This window comes from Charadrius vociferus, unplaced genomic scaffold (genome assembly GCF_000708025.1).
Source record: "Charadrius vociferus isolate BGI_N301 unplaced genomic scaffold, ASM70802v2 scaffold31, whole genome shotgun sequence".
Lineage (NCBI taxonomy): Eukaryota > Metazoa > Chordata > Aves > Charadriiformes > Charadriidae > Charadrius > Charadrius vociferus.
In genome coordinates this window covers 474,815-494,790 of record NW_009646966.1, presented here as the reverse complement: position 1 = coordinate 494,790, position 19,976 = coordinate 474,815, and the positions used below count along the sequence as shown (strand labels likewise).

The window sequence follows — 19,976 nt, the reverse complement described above, 5'->3', positions numbered from 1 at the left end:
AGAAGGAACTATACTTTAATGAAATATTAATAATAAAATGAAAAGGAAATAATGAAATATATACAAAACTGTATCAAGCTCCCAGGATGACAATCACATCACTGCCTGGCACTGGGAAAGTCCCAAGCTGGACAGTGATGGATGGGAACTAGATTCTGGATCTGGACTCAGGGTTGGGATCAAAGGCAGATGAACAGACAGAGTCCTCCTCAGATGTTGGCCACTGAAGAAAGAGCTGACCCTTTGATCCCTCTGCTTTTATACTGAGCACGAGGCAGATGGGATGGAATACCCTGTTGGTCAGTTTTGGGTCACCTGTCCTGTCCGCTCCTCCCAGCAGGTGGGACCCCCTCTACACTTTTCTGCTTCTGACCCTCCAATGGGGCAAATAAGAAAGTTAGCTGCTCTTGGGTGTTATACCAATAAGTATAAGCAGGAGCCTTTCCGCATTCCATGCCTTGGCATCAACTATAAACATGTCTTATCGCTCTGAAAGTAAACAATTTCTGCACAAGACACTGTTAATTTCAGTAGTTAGAAGAGGCTCAGCTAAAAGGTAAAGTTACTGAACAAAAATTGGTCCTGTTTTACTTCAAACCAGGATATTCCACCCCTTATTCCATACCACTTGCAGCTTGCTCAAACCAGGACAGCTAGACAACGCATTGCAGTCCTTCCTCAGAGTTCGTAATTCCTAGATCTCAGCTTACAGAGCAACCCCTCTGTACATCAGCTTCCACATACTCGTGGGCATCAAAGACCCAGTCTAACCATTATGCTTTGCATGTATGCAAATAAGCATGTTACATATATAAGCATTAATTACATAAATAAAAAAAAATACATTTAATAATTGAAATAAATATTCTGATGATTCAGTAGTTTTCCAGATGAATTAATGTTGGATCACATTTAGATTAAATAATTAACTCAAAATTAGAACGCAGGCGTATTCCCTGCATGTTTCTGAATTGACACTGAATGTATTTAAAATTGAAAGTCACAGCCTCTGTATTCTTCGACATTCCTATCTTATCTGTAGAGCTCCTTTCTCATGACAGTACTAGATTTCAGTTTCATTTTTACAGTAATTCCGTTTCGAATCATCTATTATTATTTGGCAAGTACCATCTAACATCGCAACAAATCAAATTCGAGTCAAAGTACCAGTAGAGGGCAATAGTGTTGCATGTAAGTGGCTAACAGAACTCTAGCAAAATCACCTTTGATGCAGAAGAATAGGAGCTTATTATGTACTACATGAATATTAAAGAAGGAAAAAGACTTCTGTATAATTTGCTCCTATTGAAACACATTGCTCCTAATTTAAAGCATATTTACATGCTGACCCACATCCAGCAACCCTCATTCTAGTTTGTATTTTGTTAAAGTAGATCACAAACTTAGTTTATTAGCTGCAGTTTAACACTTATTATTTTCTAAATTAGAACTAATTACATTCCCTAAAGTAGAAAATTAGATCAACAAGCCATTTCACTCTGTGCTAGCAAAATGTCAATAGGATAATATTAAGTACATGCATTTTTATTCAAATGTAAATTGACAGCACATTTTTTTTCAATCTTTGAATATTTACAGAGAAGACCATGTGGCTGTTTAACATGCCTCTGAAGACTAAATTAAATTCAACAGTAATATGAATATAAATCAACTCTGAAGAGCATACGTTAATTGACTAGGAAGGTTTTTCTTTCTAAAACTCTCCAAGCAAACAGGAGCAAACAAGCTTCGGGGGGTTGACTTGGACTAGGGCTAAACTTGGTCCCAAAGACTAAATGCTCATTAGCGGTCAAAGCACTCCCAGTGTGCTCTTGGATCACATTTTCTGGCTTAGTTTCACTTGAAGAGGATCCAGACTGTGCAGCCAGACTGCTCCATACTGGAAAATCAAGTGCGGTTGGTGGGACAACTGGGAGGTTGACTTCAGAAGTGCATTCCTGACTGGAACATCAGTGCCAGGGCAAGTGTACCTGGAAGGTCAAGCTCCAGCTTGACTAAAACCCAGCAAGGGATGCTGAGATGATATTGTGTGAGTGTTTCAGAAGTTTTAATTTGCTTTCTGATCTAAGGTGGTCAGGGAATGACACTAAGAGTCTTACCAGTTTAAAACATTTTACCCATTGTAAGCGAAGATCTTCAGAAATGTAGTCTTCACAATCTACATGTAAGAATGTTTTATTGTCTCCAATCCATGGTTCAGATGATGCGCTAAGCTCTTGCAGATGAGGAAGTAATAAAGGCAGATCCTATGCTGACTGAGGAAATCTAAGCCAACACACATTCCTCCTTCTACCTGCATCTGCCTCTTATGTTGTATATGTATATTCTACATCAAGAAACAATACAGCTAAAAGTGTTATCTGAGGTACGGAAAAAGCTATATCAATAATGTAAATATAAATCAAATTACCTGATTGACATGATCTAGCTTTGGACAGGGTCTTCCACCATTGTAGGGTTTTTCACGGAGCCATTTAGACCGAACCTTTACCCCACTCCCACAGGATTTACTACAACGAGACCAGTTGGACCACTCACTGAGCTTGCAGTCTGAGGGACATGGAATAATACAGGCTTCCTCGATATAACCTGTGGGAATGGAAAAGAAAGTGAAATCTCTTCAGCATGTCACTCTGCCACTTCTCCCTGAAGCCCTCGTCTACTTCATTTAGATTGTCCAAAGTTTGACTTGACAGGACTGTGCGAATAGAGAGATTTCTTCATCATTAGGGCTAAATTAAATTCTGCAGAAAATTGACACATATAGCTGGAGACCGTGTTAGAGTAGCAGCTGAGCATCCTCACTGCTATCTGATTAGGATTCACACTCACCAGCTTTCAGCATTCAAACTTTCTGACAGCTACAGTGTAATTGACACTAACCCGTCTCTTGGTTGCATCATTCTTACACTGTAAAAACAATGTATTTTTTTAAGGAAAAAAGGTTAAATTAAAAGCTTCTCCATAATTGTATCAAGTAATTCAATTGCAGTTACACATCAAAAATCCAACTGAATCAAAAGATATGCATCTTACCAGCCTGGAGCAAGGGAACTTAACACCTTGTGACCTTTCTAAGGTTAGAAAGAGAGAGTGGCCTGCCACATTAATGATCTGTCGATTAACAACCATCTGCCCCCAGTAGCACACTGAATAATTGCACTGAATGGAAAAGCAGATGTTTGGTTTAGATAAGTCATCAGTCCTGATAGGTTGGAAAGGGGTATGACATGGTCTGCAGGGAGTAACATGAGGCCTCAATTCACTGAATAAGTGAAAATGTCTTTCTTTCAAAAGCAACATATGCCATAGCTCGACAATATGTGTCATTTATGCCAATATTTACAGCAGAAGCTATAAAACCTCAAATAAAAAGCTGGCCTTTACTGCATTTTCACTACAACTATACCCTAAACCTACATGATCTCTCCTCTCCCCTTTCCTGTGTCAGATCTGTAACATATTTACTGATGGCAAGTGTTCACTTTAAAGATTAAAAAAGCCTCAGTGCATTTAGAAGTGAATTAAAATATTTGATGAACACAGTTGCAAAATTAACACATACTTGGGTAAGATCACTCTCAAATGATTGGCACAGTTTGCTAGGCATGGTTTCAAATGTTTCTCACATATCTTAAATTTTTTTTAGTTTGAAAGCAATCACTGTCATTTTCATCAGAGCTGATGTTAGCAGCTTTATGTTTTTAACCTATACTTCTAAGTAAAGCTATTCTGTCTCTTCTAAAAGCAACCAATACCAAACAACCACAAGTTGTGCAAGGAATAAAAACACTAAAAATACTTCAATTCTATATACCTATTTCTAGTTGCTTCCATTAATTTGTTTTAGATATAAAGAACAGAGGGGTATTTTTTTTTAAATGTACAGTAATGTGCAGTCACATTCAGAATATTTTCTGGTCAAATTCAGGTGATGATTTTATTCTATATAGCTTTCCTGTTTGGAAGTGTTAAATAATTAAACAAATATACAGAGCACATCCTGAATTTCAGCACTGTGGAACTACCGTTCACCAAATGTATCTTCCTCAAAATGCCTACAATGTTATTATCTTGAATTACAAGCATGTTTATTAAATATCTCTCACCATTTGATTGATTTGCTCAGTAATATTGTATGAAAGATACACTGTGTTAGACAAAATATATTTTTGAAGATCGCATCACGGCATATCAGAGGTGGTGACATAGATTGCCCTGCAGTAGTAAATGCTAAATTGATTACATTTCACCTTACCTGACATCTCTGAGTGAGTCTTGGAAATCAGAAGCACCCTATCTCAGAGTCCCATCCTACACTGAACTTTGATTGCATAAATATCAAACTCTGTATCTTCACCAGAAATGAGCATTTAACAAGCCCTCTTAGGTGCTATACAAACCCACGTACTCATACACTGAAGAAAACACTGAATGAAAATGGACAGTAACAAAAAAGTTAAAAGAAACAATTCCCTCCAAGCAATAAAAAAAATTTAACTGTTTAGTGAGACATTGTCTGATAGAACTAAGCAAAGATTTTACTGCTCTTTATGAATTTTCGTTGAGATTCTGAAAAGCTGCCTTTACTGTCAATATAACTTCTAAGTAATTTTTTCTGGAGAAACTTTTCTACTGTAACAAAATTTCACCATTTAGCATTTGTTAAATTTCTGCCTCTCTATTTAGTTTCTGGAAGAAAAAAAAAAATCAAGTTGCTTTAAATACATTGTATTTGTTATGTATTATTTATGCCTAAACCACGACAATGCTTAAGTCGGTAACTTTCACTGGTACAGGCTGCTTCAGGAAGACTTTATTTTAAGGACTTCCGTAAGCCTCTGAGCTATTTTATATTTGTCTTAATTAATCTCAAAGGGATCTTCCCAATCTGCCCCAGTCACCGAAAAAGATCTTCTCCAGGATGGCATGATATTTTGGAACTTGGATAACTGTAGCATGAGAATACTTCATAGCCTACTAAAAGGAGCCTGTGTGGAACATACTAAACTAAAATGACTGACAAATCAGAAAATATTTCGCTTTATTTCCCTTCAACTCATCCAAACGAGGGCAATGGAGACTTTTTGAGATAATAAGAAAGTTAGCCAAAAAGTTTAACAAGATTTTTAGAATCTTGCAGACAGACGTGGTATGAAATACATTATCATATATGCAAGTCCCAGGTAACATTTTAATTACACTGCAGTTCAAGTGATTCCATAAAATATCAAATTAAACCATAATACTACAGCAACCTTTTCCCACACTATCTATGAAATATCTACATTGAAGTCAGTCACTAAAACTACTTTAGTACAGCATGTAATAAAGCCAGAACAGCATCATATTACAGGTATAGTGTCTTAGAGTTACGACATGGAAAATTACAAGCTTGCTTATATGCTAAGACATTTTGGAAAGGATACAGTGGGCCAGCTGACATTTCCCACCCACTTTATAATGAAAAAATACTGGGCTGCAATCTTATGTTGGGTCCTTAATCCTACAAACTTCATGGAAGAGCTTCTGCTCATCATATAGCTCTTTCCTATGCCATCTCCAGGATACCTGGCCTATGATGGTCTCCTCTCCTCCTTCCCATTTCCTCAGAAAAGCTGGCATCAAGACCCAAAGTCCACATGTGAAAATTAGTGAGCTGAACAAGAAGGATGGAAAAGACACACGAAGATGGAAACAAGAATGGAGTCAATCACTAAAGGCATAAAAAGAAGTTCTACAAGGTAGAAAGGCTTGGAGCTACTGGAAATGTGGAGCATTTTTGGAGACATGAGAGAAAAACACTTATTATTACGCAAGAAGCATAAAAAACTCCTAACCACGGATACAATAAGAACACTGGATAAAAAAATAAGTCAAGGACATGAACAGAATAAAGGCATCCAGAAAGGAGTTTCACAGCTTCCAAGCCTTCTCCAAAGAGAAGGAAAAGAAAATAAATGAGAGAAGTTACTTTTCATGGCAAGGAGTGAGAAGTCAGAACAACAGAGGAGACACAAGACAAAAGAGAGACTGAGGGGGAACAGAGGGAAGGGTAAGAAAAGACAGGGGGATGGAAGAAGAAAATAAATCACTCAGAACATAGAGTCAAGAGAATTGTAAAGACATACTGCATAGTGATGGAAAACAAAGAAAGAGGAGAAAAGAAATAAACAGCCCGCCAAAAGTAATATCTTGGCATAGCACAAACAGAATGCAATGCCCTTAAAAGAGCCTATTCTGGGATCTCCTGACCAGACAGTGAAATGTAATGAAGAATGTTCCCACAAATAAAAGCAGAAGACAGAAGGAAGAAATAAAAAGACTCTGGCTTCTGATTTTAATTCTATAGGTAATTAGTGTGCAGAATGAAAATGGCCCTGCTACATCTGACATTATAAAGTTTTTGGCATATTCATCCCTTGGCATCTTCTTTTCCTCTAAGGCACCTCACTATTTCTCTCAACAGACTATTGAGCATTTAGCTGTGCCACTGGAATCCCTCAGAACACAGACAGAAGCAGACTTCAAATTGCTTGCAGATATTTCTCTAGCCAAGAAAGACGACTGAATTAAAAAAAAAAATTACTTGTTCAAATTACTTGTTCCACTCCATTTACTATCCATCTAATGGTAATTTTCAGAAAAAGCTTCTCTGAAGCATGTCATCACCTCAGATGCCTTTCTGTATGTATGAAGTCAACATATTTTTTAGGGTGATTAAGGATGATAATTTCCAGAATTTCATAGCAATCCCTCAAATCCAAGAAAGCAGATGTTCAGGAACTTTGAAAAGTTTAGACTCTTTTTAATGTTGTTTCTGTTAAACTTCAGGTGCTTTTATTTGTAAACTTTGTTCATGCTGTGAGAAGAGAGCATATATCATATAGAAAAAATGCATAGGAAATGTAAAAGCACAGAAACCAGAAATATTACATGCAAATGGGAGTGGTGATGCAGATACACAGTTTCTGACGTGCAAAGGACATGAATGAGCCATTTTTCACTTTTCAGTCTTATTTCCACTGTGATATAATCAAACTTGAAAGGGTGCCCCTTGTGTTAGACAGCGTGAAATCTTATTAAAGAAGCAGTCCTGTAATGTGTGGGTGTCTGTATGTTGGAATATCAAACAATTATATCACACAGACAAATTGTGTAACATAATTGCAGCAAATGGCATGCTAGAGCCTTAAGGTTTAAAGAGCAAGAAAGAAATTAGCAATGCAGGAATACAACAGATTCAGAGAGAAGGAAAGAATGAGAGCAGAGAAGTAGCTATGAAGAAGAGCTGAGAAAAACAGTGTGAAGTGGGGGAGGGACAGTGAAATAGAAGACCAACACTGTAAAGGCTGGAAATATGTTCTCTGGACATCAGCAGTTCATGTTTTGCCTGCTGTTCCTCCTCCTGACTAAAGTCTTTTTTACTGCAGGCTCCTGCAGCTCTTCCTTCTCCCCACAACATCTGAGGGATGTTGGAGAGATGAGACCTTGGGATACTGCGGTACAGATCATTGGCCCTGCACGGTCCGGAAGGCTATTGGAAAGAGACACTCACCTCTTAAGGCCCATTCCTTTTCCCAGTGCAGTAGTTTCTCAATTATTTCAGCTCCCATCAGCTGAACATCACAAGGCTATGAAATGGGCAATTGTCTACTACGAGCAAGAACATGGCTATTCTATCATTGAAGATTTATTACTGAACCACAGTTTAACAAATGTCTTTGAACCACGAGCAGTATGAACTGAACTCATTAGTAAAAGGGAAAGGTTTACTGTCCCATTGCTAATTGGCATAAAATCTGGACTCCTAGAACAAAGTCATTAACAGATGTGATGGATAATTTACAATGGAGGACTTTAATGGACTTCACACTTTGTCTAATGACAAAGCAGGTTAAGTAGGTGGATAGAAGATTTTTCCCCACAAACTGCACCTGCAACGTGTAAGAACAGACTGACTGCTTGGGTTGAAGGGTGCACACATAATGAACGTCTTAGAAAGTGTTTACAGGAATTCTTTTGTCCTTAGGACTGACAGAGTTATGCTCCCACTTTCACGACTAAAATGTCATGCTACGTTTCCAAGAAAAAAACTGCAAGGTCAGAATGGTTTATGTCCTGTAACACAGATTATTTTTTTTCAAGGAAATACAAAGTTCTTGAAACTCATCTTCCAGGACAAAGAAAAAGACACTTATTTGCATTTCACTTGTAACAGAATATATATCTATCTTAAGACCATTCGTATTTCTGCCTAGCCATGGAAAGACAGATTGAACTCAATAAGACTTTTTTCTTTTTTTTCAGCATTACCCTTCAAAGCCTCAAAACCTGAGACCAATTGTTAATGCTTAACTACCTTCTGCATCAGCAGTTCTGTCTCTGGTGAACTAACTACAGGTCTTTGGGTTGATGGATGACTGCTTCATGACTGATGTCCTGTTGACAGGGCAGACACAGTGGCACCATAATGCACAGGCCTAAACTAGTATTTCTGGTGCAGGGTGATAGGTAGCATATTCCTTAAGAATACACAATACAACACACGTAGCATCCTGTATATATTAAAAAAAAACCCCAAAAACTATTAGACAAGTTACAAGCTTTGAAACAGCAAAGCAGCCTAATAACAATTTGAGAACCTAAGCGTACTACCATACTAAATTAGAATCTCCTGTGGGAAATACATTTATTTTAGAATAAACACATGGAAGAAAGTGTCAATTAAACTTTAACACTTCTATTTTTTTGTTGGTAAATTTGCATTGCTTCAGGTTAGAATACTGAAAGTGAAAAAAAAAGATTAAAAAAAATCCTAATACAAGTGGATGCAGCAAGTTCTAACTGACATCTTGTACTCTGTAGACTCTGTTATAACATATAAGATTTCACTATTGCATACATAAGGAATTAAATACAAAATTCCTCGATTCACATTGCTACTCCTAGCAGCTGTTGTAAAAGCATTCACTGATACGCAGATATTCCTCTCTAATCCCCCGCATAAGCCTTGTAGCCATGGAGGGCTTTGTGGAGTCAGCACAAATCAATGCATCTCATTTAATTAATGCTAAAGGGGGAAATAATCTCACACTAATAAGGCAGCAGACAAACTATCCTGGACTGGTTGAATGTGCCTAAGGTCTTAACAGTAAACTGACATGAATTAAGAAGGGTAATACGACCTATATAAAAATGCTGCATCTGTCTGCCATGCTACTATGTTTGCCTTCAGTGCGCGCACACAAACACAACCACCGCTTAGCTTATGTGGGTCATGATTCATAATTGATATATGACGGAGGAAAACTAAATATTGAAGAGTAAATAGGGTAGTGCATAAGCATGACAGTGGTCTGCTTTTGATTTTTTTGTGATGAAAATTCCAAGGTACCATTTAAAAGGACCATGAAGAGACTCTCTTTCAATTGTTTTGTTGGGTTTTTTTTTCACAAATACACTGAAACAGATTGGTGGCAGACACATGTCATTATCCACAGATCTCTAGTATACTACTGATGACAGGGGTAAAGCTATGAAAAACAACTGCTGCTTTTCTAATGGAAAAAAAACCTCTCACACTTGACTATCAAGTGAACTACACATTTTTGTATTTTTCCAGTCAAATTACCTATGTAGTCCTGAAACAAAGCAGGAACCAAAAAAAGGGGGCCATTTGTGTGTCTTCTATTAAGGAAAACAGGTAACCAACAGCTCATTTACCACTTTTAGCTGACATTACCACATCTGCTGACAACTGTCTGCTGTTAGCTCCTGCCCACGCTCTGCAGAACTGGTATGGCTGAAACATACCAGCGGCAGAACATTTCAAATGGCTGCTGAAGGGTGCTAACTCTTGCATCAATAAATTTAGCTGAAATTTGAAACAAAATGTTTTGAAAAGAAAAATCAAAATACTAGGCATGTCTAATACTGAAAAAAAAGCCACAGATAAAAAAGAAACTAAGAAAAAAACACACCTTGTCCCTCTGCAGCTGAGGGACAGCTTAGGTCTATTTTCAGCTGTTAGTTTGGGATTTCTTCTGAAGTACCTGTTAAGCTACAGAAAGCTAAGGACCCTCTCAAAAGGACTCTGTCCTCTGCTTCTCCAGTGCTCTCAACTAGCAGTAACAACAGATTTATTTGAACTTATTTTGCCTTTCCTTTTTTTTCAGAGCTATGGTCACTCTTGTCTTCCTGAGAAACTCATTCATACTGGGGACTTTATACCTGCACCCAAAATTTCAAAGATTATTGCAGATTAATAGATCCATCTTACGAGTCTATTAATTTAGGTGCCTTCCTTGTGTTGCATTATTCCTTTAGCTCCTCAGTGTCTGAAACTGTTCATTAACTACTCTCAAATCTTTTGAAAATGAGATGCGCCAAGTAGTAAAAAGAGCTCTAAAGTATTTATTCTTCTGCTCCTGTTTATCTTTTCCTTCCCGAGTAAGTCAACAGAATTCTGATTATAAACACACACCATTTCTCAAAACAAACAGCTTACGAACTTTTTGGCACTGCAGAGCAGATCTGTCTTCTGATTCCTCCCACTCAAAACAGCACGACTTGCAACACTGACCTGTTCATAACCTCATAAATTTACACAGCAGTATTTACATAAAACTTTTGACAGTCTCACAATCTGAGTTTCATGTGGCATTTTAGTATATCACACAGTGTACCCCATGATATATTAATAACATCAGTGTGGGTGTAGTTTGTCCCGCTTGTCAGATTTAGAGGATGTTGTCACAGGTGAAGAAGTACAATTAACCCCATTTCCCACCTCTTGATTTCATAGTGTCAGGAGATAACAAAAGTCCAAGTAAAAGTTGGACATCATAGAGGAAACACCTTCCTTTAAATAATGGTCTTGATTTCTCTCCTAGTCCAAGCCACTTCACCAAATCATATCCCATAAAAACTGTGATTACATACTGTACTACTAGGAAAAGAAATAACAGACTCACAGGAACCAAGAATAAAACAGATTTCTGAATAAAGCAGATAACACAGCAGACAAACATGATTCTTCTTCTTTGGATCAGTTACAAAATCAGTGAAAAATTCAGTGCTATAATGTCCGTAGGGAAATAAGCAACTCTGTTAGAATTTAAAAAAATAACCCAAGCAGGCTTGAATTATGAATCCTGTCAAGTTTAGCTTGAAAAACTAAAAGCAGATTGATGCGAAGCTACAATGCGCTTTTATTTGCTAGCAGGTGGGGTAACTATTGTGATGCCACAGAAGTCCCTTGTTGATTTGGCATAATATAGCTTTTATGCTTGTTCTTGAAGACAAAAACAAACAGCACACTGAAATCTAGAGACGACGCCAAACTGAAGAACTGTCATACACCAAGGGCATGAAAATAACAAGAAAAACATCATAAATACTGGCAAGATATAAAATAAGATTTAACTGGCAAAACAGCAGCTTATACATGTTGAGAAAAATAAAACAAATCATCAGAACGTAATCCATGAATACAAAGCAGATATTCAGAAAAGGCAGCAAACACATACTGAAGTTAGATTGAAAGATCTATATCATCTGTTCTAGCCCCCTTGTATCCACAAAACTGTGCTAAACCTGGAGAAATGCTGAAGGCAGACAATATATCAGTTAAGCCTTAGAAATAATCTGTACTATGCGTGTGTACAACACTCATCAATAATAGATTTTTGTTCTAGAAGAGCCACTGAAAAGGAAACCACAATTTTAGTGACATATTCCTTAGCATCAGTTTAATTCCTTCAAAGTCAGTTTAGATACCTCATTCCTTGAACATCTGAAATTCCTGTCAAACAATTTTAGGACATGCAAGGAATGCAGGATTAGTTCAACAGCAATTCCAAGCTTCATCTGCCCATGGACTACACCATGGACCAACATAAGGCGCTCTCTCCCTCAAGTGGAACCGATGAGAAAGCACACACAGAATCAAAGAACCAGACGCCTTAATAAACTGATCTAGAGAGAAAGAATTAAAACCAAAACAACTCCAAAACCCAAAGGATTCATGCTTCCCAACCTACAATAAACATAGTAACGACTCACAAACATTTCCAGTTTATAAAGAGAGCTAAAAAAGACTTCAAATCTCCAGTGAGAAAAACAGGATAGAACCGTAGAAAGAAAAAACAAACCAAAGCGAAGGTATATTGCGTTTTGGGAAGTTTGTCTCTGGAGCTTGCTAGTGCTACTAGCATGTAAGCAGTAGCCCTGGGTATAGTAAGTATAACAACAATACGCTACTAATAGCTTTTACGCTGGATTATTATTCAGAGTGGTTGCTCCGAGTGTAGGCAACATTCACTGATAAAATCCATCAGATCAGAAATTGCTATCGTGAAGAGTTATAACAGGGTAAACAAAGATGGTTGAGAATATCCTTTTCTTTTTTTTTTTCCCCATTTTTAATTCCTCTTTTATATCTCTCTGATTCTTGCAATGGAACTACACGTCAAGGTGCGCTGCCAGGGCTTGAAAGCAGCTACATCCATGCTTGTTCTACACCAAGAAAGCGTTTCCACCTCTTTTTGCAAGCTGCTACAAGCAGCACATTACCTACCACATACAACACCTATAATTTGCTCTTGGACAGGCAGCTTCTCCCCTCCCCCTTGGCTGTTGACACAAAACCTGACAGTCCCCATTCTTCAAGTCAACAAAAACTGACTGGCAGTGGGCCATCAGTCCCTCTAGTTTCCCATGCACTTAAGTTCTTTTATAATTTTCCACCTTTTAAAGGTCACTCTGGACTTAATGCTGACAGAATACTGATTTCTAATATAGTGTCACATATAGTTAAAGTTTAAAAAAGTCAACAATGCAATAGCAAAATGTTTCAGTTCTATATTTCATAATGATGTCTTCTGAATAATTCAGATTGTTCCATGATTCTTTTTTCAGCGTCCTCTACCAGCTTTCTGAGGAGCTTTTTATTCCCTCAGGACAACTACCCAGCCTAGGCAGATATGTGCTCACACAACCGCTGGTCGTTAGAGCTATCTGCATCTTTTGGTACCACAAAGATGGCAAGTGGTCCAGGTCAGGCTAAGCAAGTGTGGCACGTCCTCTTCAGGCTATACAAAAGAACAAAACAAAATCTTTGTGGATCTCAACCCAGAGCAAACAGCTGAGAACAGAATTAAAGATTGTCAGAGTAGAAAGAGAGATTTCCTGTCCCATGAGAATTTAGGATTTAGACTTAGTCATTCTGATGTATTTATACAAACTTATCTTTCAGTATGAGTTAACTACAGCAAAAGATGATTCTGAACAAAAATAAACGTGGGAGAAAATTCTTCACGAAATTATCTTCCAGCTTTGCTTTGAGGTTGTAAGCTGAATGCTCACTTTTCCATTGAATCATAAAGATATGCTACAGCTTGGCTTGATACATTCAGTTTCTAATTTATCGTAGCTCTAAACAGGAATTAATAGTGTTAATTAAAATCCCCTTAAGTCATTCAATTTCTTTGATTAGCTATTTTAACTTTATCCAAGTAATAAATGAAAATTCTGTTATCTTAATTTAACATTATAAAGTAGAATACACATACAAATTAAACTTACGTTGACCTTTTAGTGGCACTGAGACTAACATCCAGCTTTTTCATACCAATAGCTCAGATCCAATTTTGCACTGCAAGCAGGCAAACAAATGAACACAAAAAGTCCAGCGATGCAAACGAGCACGTTTCTGGCTCATTGAGAATCAGAAAGCGCCAGTTTTGATCCTAACACTATAGATGCATCCACGTTAGGAAGGCTAGGGTTTAAAAACACACTTCCCGCCAGAAGCAATGTGAATACAAAGAATATAAAGTCTTCAAACATCCTAGTTTTACACATGACAGAATTACACAGAGAAAGTGTTGTTTGCTGTGGAACTAAGGTCAATGCATGCCTATTAAGGTGCTGAAGAGCAAACAGTCAAGATAAGGCTATTTAAGAAGATTAAAGCTATCTAAAGAATCTGTGGAAATAATTTCAGCCTTTCGAAAACAGTCCTATGCTGTCCCTGTTTATTTTTTGAGGATTTGACCCTTCTAAATGGCTTTATTCTCAAATTTTCAGGTACAGTTATCAGGAAAACCAAGATTTGACTTCTATCTATCAAAATACCTAGGTAGCAATTTACCATGATTTTACTTCTAAATATCGCTCTGTAGTAATCAGTACAAATTAAGCTTACTCTTTCGCCAGTCAGCAAAAATGTGTGCTGGGTTTCAAGGTATCTTGGGGCAATAAATATTAAGCTGCTAATTCTACCTGTACAGAAGTTTTGTTAAATGAAATAAAGTATTAAGTAAACAGATGAGAGAAAAGAGGTTTCTCAATACCGTGACTGTTGCATCGTGATGTTTCCACAAGTCGATTGTTTTGGTCATAGCATGCCATGGCCTGGTAACGATAGCCTTGTCCACATTCCTTAACGTCTCCTTGTACCTTCATTCCCAGCAATACTTCCAGCTTACCCTCTGGTAAAATACAGTCTGACCAATTTCCCACAGGCTGAGCGCTGTACTTGTCACATGGACAAAACTGATTCTCAATCAGAGGATACAACTGAGAATTTTTGCATTTATCTCTTTTCTTACTTTTTCCTAGAAAGAAGAAATAATTATTTTAGAAAGTTTGTATCAGTTTACATCTCCCAACAAATTTCATTTAGACTTCTGTAACAAGTGCTTGCAATCAAATACATACACCTAAAACTAGTAACATTACTCTTTATTAATTTAGGTTAGTGATTTGAATTTCTAAAGTAATGGATGCCTACAATTTGCACAAAGGCAACACCTTTTAAAATAAAGCCATCTATTTATATTTACTTTGGATAAAAGTGCTTGGGGAGTACAGTTTAAAAAAGTCAGCAATTAAAAAAATATACACCTTTTCCTCTAATACATCAGCAGTGTGCAATCCGACAAAAAAAATTTGTCTCTGGATAAAACTTTCTCAAGTTGAAGGAAACTGCAGAAGGAAGTAACTTGCATCTTTGCTACAGCAGTATCTTCTTTCAAAATGTCAAAATCCTTTAATTTCATCACCTGTTATTCTATATTTGTTAATAACTACCAGTCTTCCCCTCTAATAGGATAAGCTCCTTCTTTGAATTTGTTTCTTTTCAAATCTCTTCTCACTGTCTTTCCCCAAATGGAGCGTAGCCATCCACTCACCTTCCACTTCCATATTAAATCTATTTTCAATCTTCTCTTTGGTAAAGTTTGCTTAGTTTTCCTTTCCATAGCAGACAGATCATATATATGAATGTAGACGTCTTTGCAAAATTAGTTTTAAAAATGCTTGTTGCTTAGTTACTACTGCAAATTAATATTCTGCAGTATTTTCCTTGCTATTCAAAACAAGGCACTGAGGCACTGGACACAACTTTGCAGTGCCCTTAGTGCTTGTATTTACTACTGCCTTCATCTAGAATAGAAAAAAAGGTACCTGAAGAAAAGTTTATCTTTCTTTTGACAACACAACTTCATACTAAAAATGCACTTCTCATTTTCACCATAAGTAATTATGAATGCACTCCAGGTCAGCTTTACATGTTAGCCTTGGTAACACATTGCCACAGAGAATACACCACAGCACGTATCACAGTCTTTGCAATTTTGAAGAGGTAACTTAACTCAGGACAGGGAGGTATCTCAAAGTGTTAACAGCGTGGTAAGAGAATCTGTTCTTTCTTGCTTTGTTTTCAAAATACAAAAATTGTTAGTCAGGTTTTTTTTTCCCTTGTGGAAGCAAACCTGGCATAAAGTTCACTGGAGTTATAAGACAGTCACAGTGAGCCTTCTTGAACATCATGAATTATTCACTGCCCACAGGTTTTCTGATTTACAGGGGGATGGAGCAGGGGATAGGGTTTGGATCCTATCACATTCTTTCTGAGGCTGCTAATGGGCACCCCCTTTAGCTAAGCTTTCCTCCACCACAGACAATACAGACTAATTGGCAAATAGCGTTGTGACAGAGGCCATGTCTCACTTGAGGTTTCAGTTATAATTTTGAAACAGAGCACGTTTATTTCTTTTCATTTCATGCAGAAGAAATAAAAAAGCAGATTAAAAAGAAGTTGAAGAAAACATGTTTCAAAATGGAAGGATGTCCATCACGTGGAACAAGGAAAAGTTTGCGGCAAAGGGTTGGACATCCCTGGAAAACCTTTTTATTCTGTTAACCAAAACCTCAAGACTTTTCAAGGGACACAAAGTAACAGAGTGTCACAAGACAGAAAAAGACTCTACCTAATGAAGAGGAAAATAACCCACAAAAGAGCATTCTTTGTTGTGTCAAGAAATAAGGCAGAAAATTAAGCAACATATTGCCTATCACAGTGATCTGAGCCGCTGGATGAAGGCAATGGAAGAATGGAGAGAACAAAGAAGTTGGAGAGCAAACATTCAGCCAGGGAAAGGACTGGCTTAATCATAAATCTGACACTCAAGACTGAAGCTAAGCAGTTCAAAAGAGGTAAAGCAAAGCTTAAGGCTGAAAAGCACTCAGCTGCCATAGTAATTCTACTGGACAAAAACACTGTCCAAGAGAGAAGTCCTGGTGTAGCCAAGACCAAAAGCAGGAAAAGGAATGTGAGTGGCTTAACACCTGAATCTGTTACGGTGACATGATTGGTGATTGGTCTGTCACCAATTAAAAAAAAAAAAATAAATACACTTTCACTAGATTTTCTATCAAAAGGTTTTTAATTGGAAGCTCCAGGGGAATTTCCACAAGATTTTTTTTCTCAATTACAGCTCATATTAAAAAAAAATAAGAAAACCAAAGAAAACAGACCCAATTCAATCTGGTGAGAATTCAATATGGTTAGACAATGCCAGCAAGATACAGCTTGCGCATAGAAACATGCTTGACGAGGAATTGCAGACCTGCTCCCTAAACTTTTAGCTGAGAAAGTGCACATAAACCAAGAAAATGCAAACCATTAATAGGGTCTGCAGCCACTCTGCTTTTCATTATCAGTTTTCCAAATCTAGTTTCTTATTTTAGTAAAATTAAACTTGTTTAACCTTGTTTGTGATAGAAAGTGGTTTGAGAGTAACGTGAAGAAAAGAGTTTTCCTTCCCCAGAACAAAGCAAAGCTGTTCTGGACTTCTCCGAGTGCCTCATGCTACCTACATCATGCAGGAGAGCCCAGGGTCTGCAGCTTTTTACACCTTTAAGCCAATCACGGAGTGTTTGTGAGTTAAATCCTTTTTGACGTTCACTAAATTGTCCAACATCTGCCTTGAAAACTATCAGTCAAATAAATTTTAAGGAAAAAAAGAAAGAGGTCTTAAAAAAATATTTTCATATTTTAAGCTGTAACTCAGAGAAATTGCTTCAGAGAGTGTAACCACAAAGGTCTGTCTCTTATATTTGTTAAATGCTTAGCACTAGATAATCTCAAGGACATAATTCTGTATGTATGATAAACCATAAACCAGCAACCTTCCTGACCTCTTTGTGCGCAGAAGCAGGCTGTAGAATCAGGATTTGGAATAAACATGGCATGAAAACCTTTTAAGCAGCAAACAATTGTGCCCCTTTTGATGAAAAGATAACACAGGGTTCAATAAAAATTCAGATAAAGATTTTATTTTATTTTATTTCCTCGAACTGGATCACATTGTTGGTTAGTTATGCTGCTTTACATTTTTCACCTCCCTGGAACTACAGCCAACACTGACTTGCCTGTCAGAAAAAGAAATGGTCTGCTTTGCAGTTTACTATCTGTGTTCCGTTTAGAAGAACCCCTGGCCTCCTCTGCTCTCCTCTCTGTTCTTCTGTCTAGTCACTTCCCCATGATCAAGAGTCTGACACATATGGCAGGAGTTTGTTGTCCTGAGGGGTTGGTATTTTTTTTCCCCACCAACAGTATCCAAAGCATGAGAGTGACATTGCGTCTGTTTTCTGCCAAGATGACAAACATTGCTTGCTTTTCATCAGGGACCCTCAGAACAATGCAGGTTTTAAACAAAACAGTAGCGATAATTAATAAAAGATGTATTCTTTTTCTTGTTACTCTTACCAACAAGGGCGCGTTTTCTTGTCCTGACTCCTCCACAGTCCCCGTTACAGGAAGAAAACTTTGACCAGTTTGTAAACTGACAGTCATCTTGGCAAGGAATCTGGCACGTCTGTGTTAAGGATGGTAATGGGCCGGAGTATTTAAGGCACTCACTGATGTCAGCCTGTCCTCCGTCTTGTCTGCGACAAGTAATTGCTGTAAGCAAAAAGGGATGGAGTTTAATTCAGCAGTTTTCTCATGAATGTCTCTATTCAATTTAGTAACTCCGCATTATTCTACCACAAAGTCACATTGAAAGCCCAGAATAGCTATTCAACAACCTAATATTTGCAATCAGTTATATCTCCAATTAATACATTTGACATTTCTGCCTTTTTTTTGAGATTCTGTTTAAATTTCTATTTATCAGTACTTACCAGGAAAAAAAACAAAACACACCAAAACTTATAGACAACTGTAAATATTTTAAAGGTTGCAACATGTTATCAACACCTGTTATACCACTTTTCACATTATCATTTTTCCTACAGATATAGCTTGTAACTCAGACATTAGAAAACTTGCAATGCTGTTTTAAGTAGCTGAATATCCTATAAAGTTGTATGAGCAGCATGTATTTTAGAAAAATTTAGAAACATAATTGAGTTTTGGATACCACTTAACCATCCACAACAGTATTGCTGCCTGATGTTCTTCAGTAATTTTTAGTCTCGAAAAAGGATGTAAAGGACAAAGTATGTTTGCTTGGGATGGAGTATCACACAATAGGGGTCCAATTTCTTACAACAGGATAGCCATATAACCCCCAAAAAAGCTTCTTACTTATAAGAAAAAAAAAAAAAATTCTTAAGAAAACTTCAGGTGGCACAAAAGGAAGATGTTGGAACATAACGGTTTACAAAGAATAGGGCTGTTTCATTGATATAGTCTTTAACAATGCTTTATTATTGTTCCTCACGACTAATTTTTTTTAACATGGTTGCTTATCTATTATTCTGACCTAAGCCTCAGTAAATCTCATTTTACTTCCTTGCCCAAAACAACATAAAACTTATTAGACAGTAACAAGAATGGAAACTTCTAGTTGTTTGTTTTCACAATAGAATCTTATTTATGCTTCTTGGCACTTGACAGCACACAGTATACACCGTATCTAATAACAACTATGAAAGCAATTTGGGTGACCAATTGTCACAGTGACATTGCATCCGAACACAATATATCATTCTGTATACATATGAGGGAATATAATGTTTTATATTACACTCCACTCCATAATTTAAGCATAGCACTTCAATTGTACTAACAATAATTGTTTTATTGGTATGTGAATTGAAAAAAATGAGGGAATATAATGTTTTATATTACACTCCACTCCATAATTTAAGCATAGCACTTCAATTGTACTAACAATAATTGTTTTATTGGTATGTGAATTGAAAAAAAAAAAATAAATTTAACTAACGAAACTATTAAGGCGTAATCAAGTTCAACTGTTGGAGAAAAAAGGGGTTTGAATGGAAAGTTTCAAAATAAAACAGAAAACTGGTTATGAGTGACTACTTCCTCCTGGAGGAAGCATGACGAACACTTGAGGAATTTTATTTTTTTTTCTAGATTATTATAAGGTAACCGCAAAGGTTTAGTGACCTAAAAAAAAAAAAAAGCTTTTTTGTCTAACAGTACTAAACTAAATTTCTACCTCATGATGATTGTAGGAAACTGAACTTGAGGAGCCATACGGTCCATTTCAAGCCTGTGTGCCTACTAAAACATAGCCAAAGGTCCCAAGTGAATTGTTCTTGCCACACGTCTGTGGTAAAACACTGTGAAAAGGAGGGGGGGGGGTATTTTTCCAGAGATGCTAAGCAAACAACTTCCCTGATCCTTGACTGCC

At 37.1% G+C, this 19,976-nt stretch overlaps 1 protein-coding gene across 1 annotated transcript in view; it reads right to left on the bottom strand.

Annotated features, from left to right (window-relative positions):
* Positions 1 to 19,976, bottom strand: part of THSD7A (thrombospondin, type I, domain containing 7A) — a 211,734-nt gene that overhangs the window by 27,761 nt on the left and 163,997 nt on the right. The window contains exons 12-14 of the mRNA XM_009895333.1: positions 18,080 to 18,274; positions 14,379 to 14,642; positions 2,432 to 2,610 (exon numbers count right to left, since the gene is read on the bottom strand). Of these exons, the coding sequence (XP_009893635.1) occupies positions 2,432 to 2,610; positions 14,379 to 14,642; positions 18,080 to 18,274 (638 nt within the window). The remainder of the gene's footprint in view (positions 1 to 2,431; positions 2,611 to 14,378; positions 14,643 to 18,079; positions 18,275 to 19,976) is intronic.